General features: G+C 41.2%; 1 protein-coding gene across 5 annotated transcripts in view; it reads left to right on the plus strand.

Annotated features, from left to right (window-relative positions):
• The window catches only part of ntm (neurotrimin), a 398,233-nt gene that overhangs the window by 256,177 nt on the left and 120,641 nt on the right, over positions 1–21,415 (plus strand). For 4 of the 5 annotated variants that reach the window (XR_005203765.1, XM_037747921.1, XM_037747920.1 and 1 more), the window contains exon 2: positions 16,295–16,385. Coding sequence is in view for 4 of the 5 variants with exons in the window: in XM_037747921.1 (XP_037603849.1) it covers positions 16,295–16,385 (91 nt within the window). In the remaining variant the exon portion in view is untranslated. Of the gene's footprint in view, positions 1–15,071; positions 16,386–21,415 lie in introns of those variants that run through there. The other variant, XM_037747922.1, reaches the window with a different exon arrangement.

Consider the following 21,415-nt stretch of genomic DNA (forward strand, 5'->3'; position numbering starts at 1 on the left):
AAATTAGAAAACAGTCTTGGCACACAGGAAGAGCTACAACATTTGTTTATTCATTCATATATTCACAGCGCAATAAGAGCAATATCTTAGAAATCACCAATCTGTATTTCCACAAACTTACATTGAATGACCCGACAGGGGCGCTGAAATTATGGGTAAAAGATAGCATTTGTTACGGCCTTGCCCTGAGGGGGATGGCATCATTTTCAGGGTATGGCATGTTTACGGTCGCCTTGTTAAGGAAATAAATTTAAGCTGTGAAGGTGTAGAGGTGTAACAGTTGGATAAGCTGGTGTTGATTTATTTTATTTTTTTAAGACTGAAATGTGATTTTGAAGCAGACTATGTTATTTCACACAGATGGCGTGTGAACACCCAGGGACACCACACAGAGCAGATAAATTTGGATCCCATTGGATGACTAAAGAGAATACATTTAAAGGGGCTGAAAGCATTCAGATAGCTGCCAAAGCTAAACCATAAAGCACTATAGTCTATGACAGTGCATCAGGCAATTACCGAAGCCTTTTGTTTAGTTTATCTTTCCAATAAAAACCTGCAGTCTATATAATCTCTGCTTGGTCGTATATATATTTCCTGACACTTATCTAAGTGCTGCAGGATGTATTGTCTGGGTACTGTGGCTCTCACCCTTTGACCTCTTCACTAGTTGTTTATAAAATTGCTTATCTAGAAATTGAAGATTTTCTGCTGGAGCATTGTGATTCCTAAAATAAATAGAATAATCTCTCCAGTTTGATATGTCTCTATGGTGTTGTGTAGTTGTACTTTGGAAATAGCAAAACGTGTGACAATATTAAAGCAACAGTGTGTAGCATTTAGGGGGATTTATTGGCAGAAATGGAACAAAATATCTTCTGTAATGTGTATTCACCTAAAGATAAGAATTGTTGTGTTGGTGTTAGCTTAGAATGAGCCCTTTATATATACACATGGAGCCGGCTGTCATGTTCCTACATAGGCCCAGAACGGACAAACCAAACACTGGCTCTAGATTCACGTTGTCATGTTTCACGTCAGCCACCGTAGTTCTTCTTCACGCTTGGCACACAGAAGAAGTTTCAGTTGGTTGCAATCTGCAACCTCACCGCTAGATGTCCCCAAATCCCACACACTAGACCTTTAACTATTATTGAAATAATTTGTATGCAGTACAGAAACGGCTTTATGTGTGACGGAAATCATAAAATAAATATAACTAATTCAATTACGTAGAGCACATCTCCCGTATATTTTTTAACGACATTGCTCTCGGCAGGAAATGGGCTCTTCTTTAATCAACTTTGGCGAGTTTGAAAGAAAATGTCACCAATCCAGGCGCTGCCCTTTCTCTTGTTTTGGCTTCATTGATAACATCTGGTAGCAATAAAACTGCACTTTCAATTTTAGAATCTAAATGTCAAGGAAGCTGGGGAGCCATATGCACAAATACTGTTGCATGTTTTAATTTGAAGGTTATTGTTTTAAATTGAAACACTAATCTTCTTTTTGGACAGTCTGGTGATGGACCAATATATGAGCATAGCTCCCTTTGCAATATGGTTTAGAAATATGAATTTGATGATCAGTCTGTACATAAATAACAGCACTGAAGAGGGCATTATTACCATCCATGCATGCATTTCAGGAGAGACAGTTCAGGCTCGAGGTCGGTTGACTGAGATGATGAGAAAACAAATCAACAAGCCTACATTAGGCAATTAATTGTGTTATGGGTGGCAATATTGGTCTGTCAACCACTCGGCTCCACATTCAGACGGAATATCTCAACAACTTTTGGATGGATTGCCAAGACATTTTGGACAGATATCATTGCATTGAGCATAGTTGTTAGCATTGTCCCCAGAGGTTGTCCATTGAGGATACATATGGATGAGTTTGGTAATCCCTTAAAGGGAAACTTTGCTGATTTTCAACCTCCTTTGTGTCGTTGCCATGTGCAAATGAACGGTGTTCGGCTTCCCTCCGTGTTACCAGCGCCCGGAGCTACCCATCCACCTGCCGATCATTTGCCAGCGAGGGTATGTCAGATTACGCCTAGTTTTGCATCAGCTGAGCGGGGAGGTTCGGCCGCTGGTAACACGGAGGGAAGCCGAACATCGTTCATTTGCACATACCAGCCGCATGGCAACGACACAAAGCATGTTGAAAATCAGCAAAGTTTCCCTTTTATGTTTCATCAAGCTCCATCATACTTTGGTTCATCACCAAATACCTGCAAAACTAATGACATTCCTGTCAGCCTCAACTGTACTTCTTACATCTACATGTTGTCACTGTTAGCATGTTAACATGCTGACGTTAGAATTTAACTCCAAGCACTGCTGTGTCTATTTAAGCACAGCCTCACAGAGCTGGAGGCTCTTCTTCATTTTGACATGACTAGGACAGATTCCCCTTTCTCGGCAAATAAATGCTTTAAATGTTTTAATAAAAGGTTGAAAATGAGCATCTGCTGTTGACTGACTGGGGAAACTCTCCAATATTGTATTGTGCAGGGTAGGGAAGGGCAAAGGCACACACACACAGTAAAGTAATGCACTACATATGTGCATCCCGAGTTGGTGTCCGGGTGACCTTCACTGCTTGACTGAGCAAGAGAATTATTTCTGGGGGTGTTCGGGGGAAGTTATATGGTGACAGCTGGCTGACACAGCAAAACGTGGGGGAGGAATGACTATCCTTAAATATTGTGGAGGGAGCATGACCGCTCAACATCATAGGACATGTGGCCCAGATTTGAACATGTAATCAATCTTATGTCTCTGTTGAATTAACCTTTTTTATCTTTGACATTTCGTAGTGTAATTGTTCATCTATATCTGTAGGAGTTTGACAGCAATTGTTGAAATAAATGAAAATGGCTATTGGTTTAGCCAAAAAAGACCAAACATACAGCCTGTCCTAAATATAAATAAATAAATATAAGGAGAAATGTATAGTATTGCTAAATAAAAACTACAACTTGTGGGTCAAGTAAGAATGAATAGCTGCGCATACAATTTTTTTTTTTCCGGTGCCAATGTTCTTGTTATATATTTATTATTTAGTAATAAATTTCAGACATTTTTCAGATATTAATTTTTTGCATATTTCTTAACATATTTTACTCATAATTGTCAGATAATTTTTGGATATTTTTTGGACATATTTCACATATTTTGTGGTAATTTTTCAGATATTTTTCTTACAGTTTTCACTATTTTTTCAGACATTTTTCAGATATTTTTGGGGGATTTTTTCACATATTTTTCACATATTTTTCTTTCTTGTTTTTCTTTTTTTTTAAATTATACATACGTGTACACACACATAACATGACTATACCAAGAAGGAAAGGAAAAATAAATAAAAAGAAAATTCTGAAATTGGAAATTCTCTGCACAGAATTGATTGAACATACTTGTTGATTTTTATATATTCATAGAGTCGTAGTCAAGTCAGCACACTGACACACTGACAGCTGTTATTGCCTGTTGGGCTGCAGTTTGCCATGTTATGATTTGAGCACATTTTTTATGCTAAATGCAGTACCTGTGAGGGTTTCTGGACAATATTTGTCATTGTTTTGTGTTGTTAATTGATTTCCAATAATACATATATGCATACATTTGCATAAAGCAGCATATTTGCGGACTCCCATGTTGATAAGAGTATACATTATTTTGAAATTAATCGCGATTAACTGTGGACAGTCATGCGATTTAATAGCGATTAAATATATATATATTTTTTTTTTTTTCTCGATTGACAGCCCTAATATGGATGAACATGTGCCCTGACTCCACACTACAAAGCCTTAGTGTTTGTTGGCAGGCTGAGGGGGCATCTGACACACTTGTGCTTCTATTTCAGCACAATCCTTCACTCTCCCACTGCCTTGACAGGCCTCATCAACCAAGAGGCAGGTCTGAGGTTGGCATTTAATCTCAATGACCCCACTGCCATGGCACAAGATGCAAGTAACACAGCAGCTGTATCATCTTCAGATAGGAGAGAAGAATTGATGGGTAACCTAGAAGTGTCCAGTTTTTGTGTGAGTGTTCGTGTGTGAGCATTTGTGTGTGTGTGTGTGTGTGTGTGTGTGTGGTCTAGTACTGCTGCCATGCTCCTACTATCATCTCCTTCCCAGTTTCTCTTGGCACTTCTTTTTTTCTTTTCATATCCAGCGTTCACAGAGGTTTGTAGAGTTTGTCACTGCCGTTTGGGTGCATATGTTCGTGTTCTGTCCAGTTGTCACCAGTCTACCGAAATATCTTTGCAACAGTTTAAGCTGGAGCAGAAAAAGATGATTCAGAGTGCTGAGCTGATCCACGACCTTGACCTAGAGGTGTGTAGGTGTTGCAGCCTTCAAGCTGCCACTCATTTGTATTGTACTTGCATCGACCTTTACAAGTAACGTCAAAAAAGGGCCATAACTGGCTGAGACAGATCAGACAGATCCTGTCAGTGTAGTTAAAGGGACAGATGGCATAAATGTGAACTCACCATTGCAGTGCATGAATGATGTTGCATTTTCTATATATGATATGAAATGCAATGATGAAAATTGCAACATTATCCATGCACTGCAACTGCAATGTTAGCTCTGTCTCTTCTTTTCCCTCCATGTTTCACTGTAATGTAAGAACTCATATGTTTCATTTACACACTCCGTTTGACTGTCAAGCAAAGGCCACTTTATGAGACTACGTACCTGTGCTGATGCGGCCTGTTCTCATTCTCTGGGCGTCAAATACCAACGCTTTGTCACGGCCGTCAGTGTTTGATACTGCCGCACAAGGTACCTTCAGCGGCAGTATAAAACGCTTTGGGCGTTCATTAACTATAATGTAAACTATATGAGATAGTATGTGCTCTGAGAAAGTGCGCCGGGAGTTTGGTGACATTGTTTAAAGAACGAAAAGACACACCGGGCGGTAGGGTCCAACAAACACAAGACTTTCATCCAGGAGACCACTGTAAATAGTAAATGGACTTGCATTTATATAACACTTTTCTAGTCTTCCGACCACTCAAAGCGCTTCACACAACATGTCAGCATTCACCCATTCACACACACTCTGATGGCAGGGGCTGCCATGCAAGGTGCCAACTTTGCCCATCAGGATCTAATCTAAATATTCATTCACACACCGAAGGACACATCGACATCTGACCGCAGGAGCCGGGAATCAAACCACTGACCTTCCGATTGGCTGCTTGTGTCCCGTGTATTACGTATCAATGACAACGTTCAGTGTCATTTTCACTGTACAAACGTAGTAATTTTAACCCCAACCATATTGTTTTTTCCTAAACCAGACTATAGTGGTTTTGAAACCAAAAATAAAGTGACACCAAGGGGTGGGGCGGGGTGGGGCACGGCGTGACACCAAGGGGCCCCAAGGAGCATGACAAGGCGGCGGTATGTGACGAGTTGGGATGAGAAGGTGTTGGCTGAGGATACATCATCAACAGTAAACAAGGTAGCTATTTCCATGAAGTATTGCACACACTGTATCAGATGAAGAGGCAGTTTAGGTCGATTTATCTTGTTTTGTTTTGATGGCACATCACATTTGGAGTTCATAATTCCTCCTGCAGCTGGGCAGCAGGTTCCAGGGATGCCGACCTGGTCCTGCAGCGAGTTGCCGCAGAAGATAAACAATCAAATATATCATGTGAGAGGAAGGCATTAATAACACACAGTGTGTTATGTGGACTGTAGTCAAGGTCAAAAACCACACAGTGTCCTGGCATCAATCTCTGCTTAGTGGTGCAAAACGGTGACACCCTCAGTTCAACAGGAGAAAGATGATAACATTTTGTTTGACCCCGCTTTTTAGCATTTACAGGCAGTATATTAACAATAACTACAATGCTTATAACCACAATAAGTATGCTTTTAAGTGAGTATTAATGTATTACATATACATGATCATTTTTCAGATTACCTGTCTCATGCACTACTGTCAGGATATAGTGACCGTTTTATAAAAATAACTTTTTAAAGGTCCCATATCGTGCTCATTTTCAAGTTCATACTTGTATTTTGTGTTTCCAATAGAACATGTTTACATTTTGTAATGTTTAAAAAAACTTTAATTTCCTCATACTGTCTGCCTGATTATACCTGTATTTACCCTCTGTCTGAAACGCTCCGTTTTAGTGCATTTCAACGGAATTGCGTTGCTAGGCAACAGTTTGGGTCCATGTTTACTTCCTGTCAGCTGATGTCATTCACATGCACTGCAACAGGAAATAAACTGGGACACATTTAGAATGTTTATCTTTAAAACCGTGTAATAATCCATATATTGTATATTTGTGACATCACAAATGGACAGAAAAAAACTGCTTTATAATATAAAAGACATGAAAATCTCACTTTTTTTTTTACAATATGGGACCTTTAAAATCATATTTGCTCCAATCTCGCCTACTGCTGCTAGAGTTACTATTTTACAACCGAGAGCACCCTATTTACTATTTTTTTCTTTTTTGATTCATATTTAGACCCTTGTCAAGCATGCATCATATACATATGTACAGTATATACATATATACATATATCCCTTTGCCTAAAAAAGTCAAAAGTTTGGGTTGCCACAAGGCTTTGCATATTTCTTTGGTTAATGTATTATTATTAGTCACAGCCGCTCCTTTCCCCCTTCCCGTAGGAGAGCTCGTAGCGGCTTGATTTTGTCAACAAAAAGAATATAACCACATAATAATTAGATGTGTGCACCTTTCTGCCTTAAGCTGACACTTTTATAAAGCTTTACTGAAAAAAAATGGCAAAGCAGCAAAAAATGTGTTTATTAAAGTGCCTCTACTCAAGGGAAGCAAAGTGCGCCCATGTGGGTGTGTGTGTGGGTGGGGGGGGGTGCAGCTCTTTTAAAACAGCTGTTGTGCCAGTGTGTGTGTGTGTGTGTGTGTGTGTGTGTGTGTGTCTGTCTCCCCCTCGAAAAATGTGCTAAGATGAATAAACAAACAAGCCCACACCATTGCCGTTAATAATTACTGAGGCGCTCTCCAGCTCTCTAGATTATTAAGACATCTGAAAATAAAGTGTTTTCCTGGTGTTGTGCGTTTACGCCTTATATTGCTTTGACCTGTGTGAATTAGTGAGTCCAACGCCTGCAGCGAGATCTTTTTTAACGTTGCTCCGGGTGACCACATATAGTTGTTTACATGGATATGTTGCTGTATGATATATGGCCTCAAATTCATTTCCCCATCCATACGCGGCTCTTTTACGGAGGCAAAGGACAAAATGAGATGCTTGTGAAAATGCGGCTGCCTCCGTGGCGAGGTGTCGCTGAATGGAATGTGGTTTTCCGCCGACTGCGAGGTTTTTGGGAGAGATAGCTGAGGACGTGTCACCGCAGTGATCTTAACCTACCTCGCAGTCAGGAAGCCATTGCTAAGGGGTGATCAGGATGACTTTGCCGGGATCAATCTCTTTATTAGAAAGTAATGGTCACTTCTCTCGGAGATGTCTAACACCTAAGGGCCACTTTGGTATTGATTGCTCGAGGCCATCATGATTAAGATCTTGGCAAATGCATGCTCTTGGTGAGTGTTGGGGGTGGAGCGGAGCGCGAGCCTCCAGGCGCGATTGTCCTCTGATTCGGTGCCAATTGGAATCCTCTCCCAGGCCACAACTAGCTGTCTTCACAGCCACTCAACCACAGTGCCTCTCCCTCAGCTGCTATCACCACTGTTTGTTCACTCTTAATTATTGTTTTTCCTCCAAGAGCCCAAACCCCAAGTCAAGTGCTTCCTGTCCGCGCATCTGCAAGTGCTCCAGCACAATTATTTAGACATGCAATCACTTGCATACAATGGGGAAATCTTGCATAAACACATTCACACTGTCTTTTTTTTTTCTCACCAGGCTCTCTTGAGATCCAATCATACTGTGAGCTTAATTCTACACTGGGAGAAATGTGTGTGATTAATGTGTGAACGATTTACCAAGCTTTTTTTAAACCATCGAGATCTTCCAGAGGCAGTCTCATCGTTTCACCACGTACAGTAGGTCGAGGTGTCCAGCTGACTTCCTCGTTGAGATCCTCTCGCCGCATTGCTCCCCTCAGTCTGCAGGGTGATATTTCATTAATGCCAGTGCCTAAGACCTCATTACCCCAGCTTCCCTTGTGGACAAAGAGAGTCTTAAAGATGGAGGATGACCATCTGGAAGTCATCAAGAGGGATCACAGTGCAGAGCAGCAGAGATAACCGTTTAACTCGCTGTTCAGAACACCAGCGTGATCCATTTCATGCACATCTGGCCTGTGGCTCCCAACTTAAGTGTAAATTACACTGTGGAAGGTGCTGCAGACTGCAGCTGATCGGGGGTTACTGTTGGTTGTTGCTTGATGCTGTATCAAGTTTGTTCCTGTTACTTTCTCAGCACCGACAGGATGTGGATTTCTTTCTAGCCGATCTAACACTCCACTTTGCATTCATTGGTTGTCAAGACAACCAATGGCAATATAATCTATGGGCTATTCATCTCGGTAGTTATATGGTGTTTGAAAAAGATTGCAAAGCACCTGTTATATAAATACAGTCGCTGTGTCTGTGAATCACTGTTATGATGCCAGACTGGCAGTGACGTAAAGAGGACATTTGTTATGTAAAATACTAATTGATAGGTTTGCAGGACAGGAAAAAGGGTTCGAAAGCATCCTGCTGTCTAAAGCATCAGACTAATTAAGCCAGCAATTATAGCAAATACAGTATTTTCTAGGAACCATATCAAAAGGTAGACAGGAATTAAAAAAAAAGAAAGACACAGCACTTAATTATCAGTTTGCTTTACACAAAGACTGACTATGTATGTTTGTTAATCTGGTGATACACTACGTGCCAATTCCGTCCCCTAGTAATAGTGTTTGCATGCTACTAAGTTGCTACAGCAGATATGTTTGGAGAAAAACATAATGCCGTGCTGATTATGTATTTTATAAAAAATGCACTGTATCTGCCAAGTCATAGAACGTAACCCACATTCTGAACGTATCTGCAAAATGTTCAATGACAATGTATTCCATTCATTCTACAATATCTGCTCCCAGCAGCTAAAGCATTCAGTTAAGGTTAGAGAAAGATTGTGGTCATTGTTTAATATTGGAAAAAGTCAACAGTGACTTGAAGCATGTGACAAGACGTGTTTACTGTATGAACTTTACATTGAATTTTTACGTTCCTGAACCAACAAAATTTCATAAATACGTTTCATATCAGCCTCGTATCACGCTTTCAGAAACACACAGTGCCACGTGGTTAACACTGTGAAAGGATTGGTTAGGTTTAAGCAACACAACTGCTTAGTTAAGGTTAGAAAAAAGATCATGGTTTGTGTTAAATAATAACGTAACAACGTAACAACGTAACGCGACAACGTCGGAACAACGTAACGCGACAACGTCGGAACAACGCGACGGAACACGCGACGGAACAACGCGACGGAACAACGCGACGAAACAATGCAATGGAACAACGGAACGTAACAATGTATCGTAACAACGTTAACATACGTAACACCGGACAACGTAACTGAACAGCCGTAACAACCGTAACATACGTAACAACTGTAACATACGTAACATACATAACAACCGTGACAACCGTAACAACCGTAACAACAGTAACAACCGTAACATACATAACAACCGCCCTTAGTGGACTTTCTAATACCTCATTTTAGCCTCAGGTCCACTTCCCCTAAAATGTTCAAAATCCATATAACTATAATACTTTAATGGTGCATATCTTATTTTAGAATAAATCTCTTCATATCCATTAATGCACATATACACTGGAATCTCTCTCCCTCTCTCTCACTGGCATCGACTGGCATCAATTAAGTTGACTTGATAGCATTCTTGAAATATGAGCAGCTGTGCGTACCTACATTATGTCTACTATACAGATAACTGCTGAAAAGTGGACCGCGTCTGTGGTCGGTCGGACCGATTGCCATTATCTGCTCTAATGGGTTTGATTGCTGTGTGACATCACACTTAACCCATCACTCGTCCTCCACTGAAAGTACACATCCCAGTTTGATTGACATGTGTGGAGGATTGCCTAATAGTGGTCATTAAACTGATTACACTGATTAGCGTGACATTATGACACACTAAAGACCGATGACATTCATCTGTCAGTCTTCCTCACAAGCACTCTTCAGTTAGTCCTTTTCACTCTGTCACTCATTCCAATTAACAGCAGATAAAAGCTCCTTTATTACCTTCAGGCGCGTTGGAAGGACCCCAAATCTGCTTCTCCAACAGAATGTCCGTTAACAGCGAGGTAGAGAAGTGAAACTGTGCTGAGTAAATGTGTTTTTACAGCGACGCACTGCTTCACACCGGGTCGTGCCGGGAAGCTGCCCAGGCGGCTCCGCTGGAGTCGCTGGAGGTTAAGCACTTTGCTCAATGACATCTTGACAGTATTTGAAGCAGGAGGGTCACTTACTGCTTTCACCCAGCTTTCCCCTGTGGTCCTTTGATTCAAACCACCCAATTAGGCCTGCATGATTACCATTAGTTTAGTTAGACATTGTCATCAAGTAGATTGGGGTTTGTTTGCTTGTTGTCTCCTTGTGGTCTTTATTTACCTTACAATTAGTTCTTCATTACTTTCTTTTAGGCACAGCCACCATAGACACATTTTTCACAGTATCTCTATTTATCATCATCTTTAAAAGCCAAACAATTCCTTATATCCTCTACATATAATTCAATATCACTAATTAGCTTTTCCAAATACATGTAATGCACGCTCTATGGATTATTTTCTTTATTATGAAATGTAAAATCCCTATACAGCATAGAAGTCAAGAGTACAATACAACATTCTGCATACCATGTGTTATTATATGTAGGCAACTGAAACACTTGAGGTTAGATATAGGTCACGGTTTTGCTTAAACATTGAACGAGTCAACGCATCATGTCTCCGAAGATGTTTTGTGTGAGGTTTCTCAAATGCAACTCCGTTTCAAGTTTAGTATTCACAGTTTGTAACGGATCGTTGTTAATTAAAGGCTATAGACGAAGTGGAACATTTAAAGAAATTGGGAAAAAAGAGAAAGAAAGAAAATAAATCATTATTTTTTGGGGGCCACTTGGAGGCAGCAGAACAAGCTGAAAACGCAACATCGACATATCTGTTGTCAGGCTATTAAATAGACGTCATCATATCTGATTTTTTTTTCATAATTTGAAAATATTTCAGATATTGTATTTATTTTTTTTACTGCTTTAGGTTACTCCCACCAAAATTGAAAAAAACAAAAAACAATGTCTACAATAAATGTTTAATTGATCTCCACCTTTTCTGTTTAGGTGACATGCCATGCAGCCAATTTACTGACTGAGCATGCGTCGATCCAAATGGTGATAGTGAGTGATTGACTCAACTAAAGGAGGCTCATTCATTTACCTTGACAACTTCCCTCAGGTGCGATGCGGAGGGGTGCAGGAGCAGTGGCATTTATAGTCTACATGTGTGGAGGTGGAACCTCGATTATGAGCCGCAGCGCTCCGAGCAAGTCAGATGACGTGACTGTATAGCTTTCCCGGGAATGTGCCGCCTGGAGGCTCGTTGTTCTGGATGGTGACATCTCATTCTGTCCCTTTCAAGATCTGGACTATAAAATAGCTTCGATGCTGTCAAGCCTGAAGCACACCCACTTCCTCTAGCCTCATAATATAATGCTTAGAGCTTGGGGAGAAATGTGATACAGTATAGTATATTATCCATATGATATCACCAAATAAACGAAATATGATTTCACATTGAGTCTGCGGTTGAGAGAACATATGATTATTTTTTTTTTACCAAATGATGCTCTTGCAGAAAGTGGTCAATTTTCTGGCCTTGAATTCCATCCAGTAATTAATGCAGGTCGTCATATTCAGATTTATAATGGGTTTTGGCATTTATTGGTCAGGCAGCTGCAGCTTCTTGAGGCTTCTTGAGGTCTTTTCAGACACAAATGTCTAATTTGCACCTCGGGAGTCAAACTAATTAAAACTTATAATAATTCCCACCTCAAACTGAAGATTTGGAAACCTGGACATAACATACATTATTTTATATTTGAACATGATTGTATGTTCACCAGTAATATGTTTCCGATTGTGATTTACATTCGTATGACTTCATCACCTTCACTAGTGTGACACACTGAGGTAAAAGTGCTGAGAGGCAAATATTGGGTATTGAGAAAGCATTGGTGAATGCTGGGATTAAATGAGTGAAAGTACTTGCTGTTGCGAGCACAGGACTGAATAATTGCATGCTGACTTTTTTTCAGCGGGGTTGTTGTATGCCATGCTTTGAATGGGAATAGGCTGAGGACACTGCTGACAGACAGAGAACCTACAGACTACAGTATTTAGGCTGAACCACGCTAGCATGCATTTGAGTGGTTATTTCAAAGCAGTCTTTCCACCAATTCGCATTTTATTACATCAGTCTTTATATGAATGGATTAACAATAGAAGCATCATATATATCAAGCAACTTTTGGTATTTAACGTCTGAAATATTGCTCATCTATCGCCTTGTGGATGAAACTGGCATTGTTGCAACATATAGGTACGCAGCCCATGAATGACACGCCAATTTGTTCAGTCATTTTGTGTGTCACAATCACAACAGCATTCTTGCTTTTGGCATTTAACGCCATGTGGTCTGTACTGACTGCAATGTAAAAGCTAGTATAAATAGTGAGAAAGACTGCTCATGGTGGACGGGAGAGGGGAGGTGGATGGGTCAAACAAACACAGGGCTTTCAACCAGGAGATCGGTGCTCATGTCCCAAAGTGTCGTTGAGTTATTTTGAAGTTACATTGTTCACATACTTATTTTTCTTAGTTTACGTACTTATTTTAAGCCCAAACGTGATGTTTTTCCTAACCCTAACTGAGTGGTTTTGTTGCCTAAACATAATTGTGTCCGTTTTACGTGGTATTAAATGACACGAGACGACATGAGATGAGGTCTCAACATCATCTAGATGCACCGCTTACACCTTTAGTAGTAATGTATGTGCTTTTTTATGTTGGTAAATGCATCAGGTGCTTATACTGTTTGAGAGGAATCAGAGCTGGTGCTACCTGATGTTGGTCTGTTGCTCAGTTGTGACATTTGTGTTGTTGTTGTAGAATGAACACGGGTCACAGAGGACATGAGAACGAGCCTCTGTTCTTCATTGACGTCGTCGTCCTGGGTCTCGTGTACCACTTTGATAGCCACATTCTAAAAATGGGACGCTGTCATGATCCAATTGTTTGAAGCAAAACGTTTGGCTTGTTCTCAGTTTTTTAACCCACCATCAAAGTTTTTTTTTATTATTATTTTTATGGCTTATATGAACGACAGACGACAGAATCCTCAGAGGTTGTTAAAATGAAATCAGTAGTAATCAAGCATTGATTGTGCTGAGAGAGCCAGGGAGGGTCTGATACACAGTGCACACAGCAAACAGCCCAGCAGAAATAAAAAGGAGACACATCGCAACATGAGTCAGTAAATGTTAAGCACATGGCTCCTCACAAATGCAGAATACTCGTTTGCACATATTCATCTCAGGCTAGCAGCTGCGTCTATTACAAGCAGCGGGGCTTCACACTGGAAATGATCTGAATAGGAATTGGAAATGAATAGTGTGAATGATAAAAACATAATATATGCATTATGTGTGTGAATGAGATGAAGGTAGAGAATTTCAGCCACTCAATGTTTGAGTTTATTTCTACAAACATGGTTTTCCTTTCCACTGTAATTTCTTGCTCCATCATAAAGAGATCTATATTAACAATATTGATATTTAATGGCGGCATCATCAGCTTGGGTCACGTAGCTCCGTGATGGAGACTTTAATGCACGCTTCGATTTAACTACCACGACATGCCGTTATGTTTTATCTAAGGAATACATTCATGCAGTGTTGACATAAGGTGAGCTATCTATGGTAGCACGCATAACTCAAACAATATAGCTTAGAGTGACTTTATTACTATTTCTACATCCTATTGGCATTTTAATGTTGAAGTCATTGTCAGGTATGTTGACTTATCATAGCAGGAAAAACACACGGTGTTACAATTCACATTAATGATGGTCTTGTTCTATTCAAGTGTTCCTGCATGAACAATACCAGGACTGAAACTGAAGCATCTGTCTATCTATCTATCTCGCAGATGCTTCTATAACCCATTTTCTGCATATTTCTGTATACTGATATTTTATAAGTAAATAATGTTGAACAATATCTGGGGGGATTTTATAACAGCCTGTAGGAACGAAGGCTATAATTGGTGTGCTGAGATATAAAATGGGTAACAATAACTATAATCTCACTGTAGCCTACCAGAGGCACAGTTACACTTGAAATAATCCATAAAGCATTATAAACTCCATATGGAGTATAGCAGAGAGACTCAGTAGCTGCATGATTCATATTTCTTTTTATTTCAAGAGGCTATATTTGATGCTGATGTGAATCCACTGTGCTGCTCCACCATCACCATCACCGCACTGTAAACAACTGCTGTTAATTCACAGCAGGATTTCAACAGTATTAACCTGTTATTGCTAAAAACAGTGCTTTACTGTTAATACAAAAGAAAACCTGTTAAATTAATTATATTATAATTATAATGCATTCTTAAAAAACATCACTTTACTGCTGATCAACTGTCTAAAGGATCATCAGTAACAGTTTCATACAGTATTTCTTTAATTCTTTGACCTGATCTGCACATGTGAGGCTTGTACATTGTACATGATTGTAAAATCAGTGAATTATCTTTATTGTTCTTCACTCACATGTTGTTCTGGTTTGCATTCTGTGCTTGTAGCCAGCTAGAGACACACATTTAGGGAAAAGTGTCAAGTCTATTATAGCTTTTTTCCTAACAAGTGCCTTTAATTGTATTTAGTGTGACTATTCCTGTCTGTAACCTGCTAAGTCTATTCATTTAGGCAAAAAATAATGTTTATTCAAATGTATTTAAAAAATAGATTGCATGCATTAAAACAAATCAGTTATATAACAGCTATATAATGTATCTTTAAACAGTAAATTAACTATAAAATACTGTGAAATTAATAAAAAAACAAACAGTATTTTTCATTAACAGTACAAAGCTGTTAATTTCAGTGACAGTATAATGATGTTAATTTTACAGTAACATAAAGGCAACCCTGCTGCCAGTTCTTTACTGTTATTTTATACTTCAACCAATGACTTTTTTGGCAACCGAATCATGGTTTATGGTATTTTATCATCTATCTTTAGAATGAGATAGTTTTTAATAATATTCCCTCTATAAAGTGAGTCATTATGGAAGAGTATACTGTAGTTTTATAGGCATAAGCACATGTCCTTTGTCTTGTGTGACTCCATTGCATTTGGCCACAACCCTTTTGTAACAGTACATTTGGTTGTTTTGTTTACATTAGACAACTAGATATCATAACAAACAACCATATAAAAAAACATATACAAAAATATATACTTTTTAAATAATAATAAAAAAAAATAATAATAATAATAATGGGAAAACATCTGAGTTTCAGGATCGATTTTCAATACAAACTAATAATAATAATAATAATTGTTATTTTACTGGGACATTCTTAACAGTGCACCACCACCACTACACCACCCACAGCGTCCTTCTGTGACGTAGACACACAGAACGAGCTCATAATAAATCCACCGACAGACAACTCATTGACAACCGATGCAAATCGCAAAACTTGGCATCTCCCTCTTTTTTTTTTTTTTTTCTTTTGCATGTGAGCCTCGTGTCTCTCTGTTGTTCTCTCAGTTTCTGCGCACATTGACAGTTTGCAATAGGTGGAGCAGTTTATGACTTCTCATAAAGAACTTGGTAGAGCAGCAGCAGCAGACAGGATTATGTTCTTTTCCTTGATATCTAAAGAGCAGTAAACAGTAAAGACAGCGGATGTTTTGCAGCGCAGTCAGATGAGACAGGTCGAGTCTCCTCCTCTGCTCTGCTCTCTTCTCTTCTCTCACCGCGGATACCTGAAGACACCAGATCTGGATTAACACTAATGAACTAGAGGGGGAATAATCTCCACTGACTGTCTCGCTGTGTGGATTTTCTTTTCTTTTTTTTTTTTGTAACACCTTCTCGGCTGGAGACGATGTCTTCTGTCCGAGGACACTTTGACGCTTTTTCTAAAAAATGCACACTTCTGTTCTCTCTGAGGATGTTGCTTCTTCTGCCTGCAGGATTGCCGGTCCGCAGCCAAGGAGACTCTCAGTCCGACAACAAAGTGATGGACAATATCACCGTCCGGCAAGGAGAGACCGTCTTTCTCAGGTGAGGCTGGCTTTTTTTCTTCTTCCATATTTTCCTCCTCCTCCTCCTCCTTCCTCCTTCCTCCAGTCCTGCTGCTGCTGCTGCTGCTGAGGAATCCTGTCGCCGAAGTTGCGCGCTGCATGCATGCTGGAGACTCTCTGTCCTCCAGGATGTCTGTCCTGCAGGCTGGAGACTCTCTGTCCTCCAGGATGTCTGTCCTGCAGGCTGCAGACTCTCTGTCCTCCAGGATGTCTGTCCTGCATGCTGGAGACTCTCTGTCCTCCAGGATGTCTGTCCTGCAGGCTGGAGACTCTCTGTCCTCCAGGATGTCTGTCCTGCAGGCTGGAGACTCTCTGTCCTCCAGGATGTCTGTCCTGCATGCTGGAGACTCTCTGTCCTCCAGGATGTCTGTCCTGCAGGCTGGAGACTCTCTGTCCTCCAGGATGTCTGTCCTGCAGGCTGGAGACTCTCTGTCCTCCAGGATGTCTGTCCTGCATGCTGGAGACTCTCTGTCCTCCAGGATGTCTGTCCTGCAGGCTGGAGACTCTCTGTCCTCCAGGATGTCTGTCCTGCAGGCTGGAGACTCTCTGTCCTCCAGGATGTTTGTCCTGCAGGCTGCAGACTCTCTGTCCTCCAGGATGTCTGTCCTGCATGCTGGAGACTGTCTGTCCTGCAGGCTGTCTGTCCTCCAGGATGTCTGTCCTGCATGCTGGAGACTCTCTGTCCTCCAGGATGTCTGTCCTGCAGGCTGGAGACTGTCTGTCCTGCAGGCTGTCTGTCCTCCAGGATGTCTGTCCTGCATGCTGGAGACTCTCTGTCCTCCAGGATGTCTGTCCTGCAGGCTGCAGACTCTCTGTCCTCCAGGATGTCTGTCCTGCATGCTGGAGACTCTCTGTCCTCCAGGATGTCTGTCCTGCAGGCTGCAGACTCTCTGTCCTCCAGGATGTCTGTCCTGCAGGCTGGAGACTCTCTGTCCTCCAGGATGTCTGTCCTGCAGGCTGGAGACTCTCTGTCCTCCAGGATGTCTGTCCTGCAGGCTGCAGACTCTCTGTCCTCCAGGATGTCTGTCCTGCAGGCTGGAGACTGTCTGTCCTGCAGGCTGTCTGTCCTCCAGGATGTCTGTCCTGCATGCTGGAGACTCTCTGTCCTCCAGGATGTCTGTCCTGCAGGCTGGAGACTGTCTGTCCTGCAGGCTGTCTGTCCTCCAGGATGTCTGTCCTGCATGCTGGAGACTCTCTGTCCTCCAGGATGTCTGTCCTGCAGGCTGCAGACTCTCTGTCCTCCAGGATGTCTGTCCTGCAGGCTGGAGACTGTCTGTCCTCCAGGATGTCTGTCCTGCAGGCTGGAGACTGTCTGTCCTCCAGGATGTCTGTCCTGCAGGCTGGAGACTGTCTGTCCTGCAGGCTGGAGACTGTCTGTCCTCCAGGATGTCTGTCCTGCAGGCTGGAGACTCTCTGTCCTGCAGGCTGTCTGTCCTCCAGGATATCTGTCCTGCAGGCTGGAGACTCTCTGTCCTCCAGGCTGTCTGTCTTCCAGGATGTCTGTCCTGCAGGCTGGAGACTCTCTGTCCTCCAGGCTGTCTGTCTTCCAGGATGTCGGTCCTGCAGGCTGGAGACTCTCTGTCCTGCAGGCTGTCTGTCTGTCCTCCTTACTGGAGTGTTCAGTGTTCAGTGTGGTGAGGAAACAGAACCATGGCTGTGTGTTTTATCATGTTCTGTTCTGTTGCTGTTGAGTAAAAAAGGGGATTTCAGAGGATTAGTCTCTGGAAAACACTCAATTCAGAAGCGATACTCTGCTAATCTTTAGCAGCTGTTAACGAGAGACTTTAATTGTTGTGTGTCGGTGCAGAACTAAAGGTGGAGAGGAGGAAGAAGAGTGCGTCTGTGGATGGAGAGGAAGAGCAGAAACAGTGATGAGGACTGAGGGAGGGAGGATGGAGGAGGAGGGTGGGGGTGTGCAGGTGAAAAGAGAAAAGAAAAACCTCCTACAATAAATAGTGGAATGGATTGACTAGTTACTGGTGAAGATGGGGGATTGTCTGCGGTGACCTTTCCCCTCCTCTCTGCCCTCAGAGGCTTCAGAGGCTTACTGCACACACAAGGATTTATGTTGCTTTCAAGTGCTGTCGGAAAATGTCCAGCAATAATCACAATGGCCAAAGGAAGACGGGGGATTTTCTTTGATACCAGGGTTTGGCAAGATGTGATGTGCGGGGTGGGGGCAAGTGTTACCAGATGATGGTTAAAGTGTTGCTGTTCTGCGTCTCACATTGGCGCTGTACGGATGAACCTGTAGGAGGGAGTTTAAAGGAAGTGACAGGGAAGTCTGTTGGAGGTCTGTCTAGACTCCGTGATTACATTTTCACCAGGTTGTTCTCACTGACACTCATTCTCAGTGTTTTCACTTGATGGACACGAGGTCAGACTAGAAACTGCAAAACCACCCAAATGATGAATATATAGGTTAAGGGTCCAACTAGAGCTTCCACAGGCTCGTGGTCACAACATGACAATTGAAAATCCTATAACTTTTATAATGAATAATAATAATAGGGCTGGGACGACTCACCTATCTCCCGATTCGATACTTGGGTGCCGATTCGATATGTATTGCGATTTTTAAGTGTTGTGATTCTACAAGTATTGTGATTAACTTTGTTAACACTCTAGACTATGGGAAAAAGTTGAATCATACACTTCTAGGGACTTTTACTTTGGAAAATATCTACAATTCTGTACTGAATCTGTACATTTCGGTTTGTTTTGGTTGACTTATACGGAAGGGATATGACCTCAAATGAAGCAAATATATTGATTCTGGCATTAAAAAAAAACTATTTTTTTCCCACCCCTAAATACTACTAATAATAATTTCCTTCATTTGTGATTCACTAGTGATTGCAAACATTAGACAATGCTTAAAATCTGACTTCCTGAATAGTTGTTGTATACTCATGGTTGATGTTTTCATGTATAGATCCAACAGGATATCTCTCCTGTACAGTATCTGTTATCAGGAATCTAATCATTTCAAACTGCTGCAGACATCAAGTAAGAACCCGTTAAAAGCTGCTCTTGACACAAGGTCTTATCTGACTTCATTTCTAACCAAATTCTCTTGATAACGCAACACGTTGTAGCTACAACCTGGACATTTGGAATTGCTACGCCACATTGATTCATAAACTGGTGTCCAGGTACTCCCAGAATCCTTTGTGTTCCAGCAGATTACACAACTGTACAGCAAGACTAACTAAACCAGACGGAGGTCTAGTGGGCTGATCTGGGCTTCTTTTATATGTAATAAGTTTAAGAATGCCTGTCCTTGTCCTGTGTCTGTTTTATAAGTGCAATGTATTACATCAGTTTTCAGCTTAAACATTGTTCAGGGCCTACTGGGTGAGTTAAAAAAAAAAAGAAATAGTGAATCTGGTGGCTTTATAGACCTGGGGCCTGGACTATGAAGCAGGATTTGCAGTTAGCGAGGTAATTTCAGGGTTAACCCTTCAGGGTTTTCCGTCCTACGAAGGTGATTCACTTCTTACCGGGGTAGATCGCCATGGTAACTGCTCCGGAGCAGGTTATGTGCAAGATAAGAGATCAACTCGTATAAAAGCACCACCTACTGTCCAATCAGAGCTCGGTGCGCAGTTCGTATGATAATATATCACACATATGAAGAAGTTACAGTCATAATCCAGACTAAAATCAACACAGTTTAAACTGACAGATGCAGGAAGGACAGCTGGATTTATGCTGGGGGTGTTTACCGCTTTGAATTATGTTTTTATATTTATTTTTTTACTTGCTCTTGAGTCTGTTTCACACCGCCGGAGACGGGGACGCAGCTGAGAGAAGGTTGAAATAGTCATACATGCCACATCTTTGTTAAAAGGCATAATGAAGTGTAATCCATTCATCCATTACACGTCTAAAAGCTATTTATATCTAGACGACTATATCTAACTTTTGAGTGTTCCGTTAAATGAATTAATACGTCTGTTAATTTACGCATTCACACATCGGGAGTTTTTTCTTTCACCAGCTGTTCTTCCTGCAAACGGCAGCTTAAACTGTGTTAATTTTAGTCTGATTAAGTGTTAAACTTCTTCGTATGTGTCTAATATAGTTTTCTCTTCCTTTGTTAAATGTGTCTCTCTGCCTGTCTGTCTGCAAATCTGTGGACTTGTCCATGTTTGTGATTGGTCCGATGCTGCAAAAACCCCGCCCCGTTCATGTGAACGCGCTCACAGCCAGATGGAGAAACCCTGGGTTGATTTACTGAGTTGATAACCAGCGTCGTAGGACCGCTGAGCGGGATCTCGTTTGTTAGGGTTAGTTAAACCAGATAACGAGAAGATACCCTGGGTATGTTTGACTGGCTTCGTAGTTCAGGCCTCTGCTCTGATTAATTCACGTCATCCTAAATGTAAACTTTATTTTTCGACCTTCATTTGTTTTTGTGTCTAATGAGGACAACATGTTTTGAAATCGTTATATTGAGGGATAACAGGCTGTAATGTAATCATTCAGGGCAACTCTTCACCGTCGATGTACGTCCACTAAAAGTGCTTGTTGTTGTTGCTGACAGGCTCAGATTGTTATTGTGTCTAACCAAGTCTCGCTCAAGGAGAAGTCTTGAGAGAGGTGACTTGTTGATGGAAGACAACAGTGAGAATAGCTTAGAGTGGCTGAATATTTAGATGATTTCCACCACAATGTGACGCGAGATGTCAGACTTCAGCGAGACACACAATAACAAACAGACCGGATGTTTTATTCCTCTGTAAGGTTCTTTCCATAATGTTGTCAGACACTTATAACAACAATCTGAGCCTGTCAGTGGCAAAAACAAGCACTTTTAGTGGACATACATTGACGGTTAGGAGTTACATTACAGCCCATTATCCCTCAATACTGGACCCATTTCAAAAATTGTCACTTAGAGACAACAACATGGGGGAATAGCAGGCTGAAAAATGCAGAAGTTCCCCTTTAAGATTCCTCCTCTTAGATGAATATTTGTGTAATTTTGCGTTGTAAGCACACTAG

This window comes from Sebastes umbrosus, chromosome 17 (assembly GCF_015220745.1).
Source record: "Sebastes umbrosus isolate fSebUmb1 chromosome 17, fSebUmb1.pri, whole genome shotgun sequence".
Classification (NCBI taxonomy): Eukaryota; Metazoa; Chordata; class Actinopteri; order Perciformes; family Sebastidae; genus Sebastes; species Sebastes umbrosus.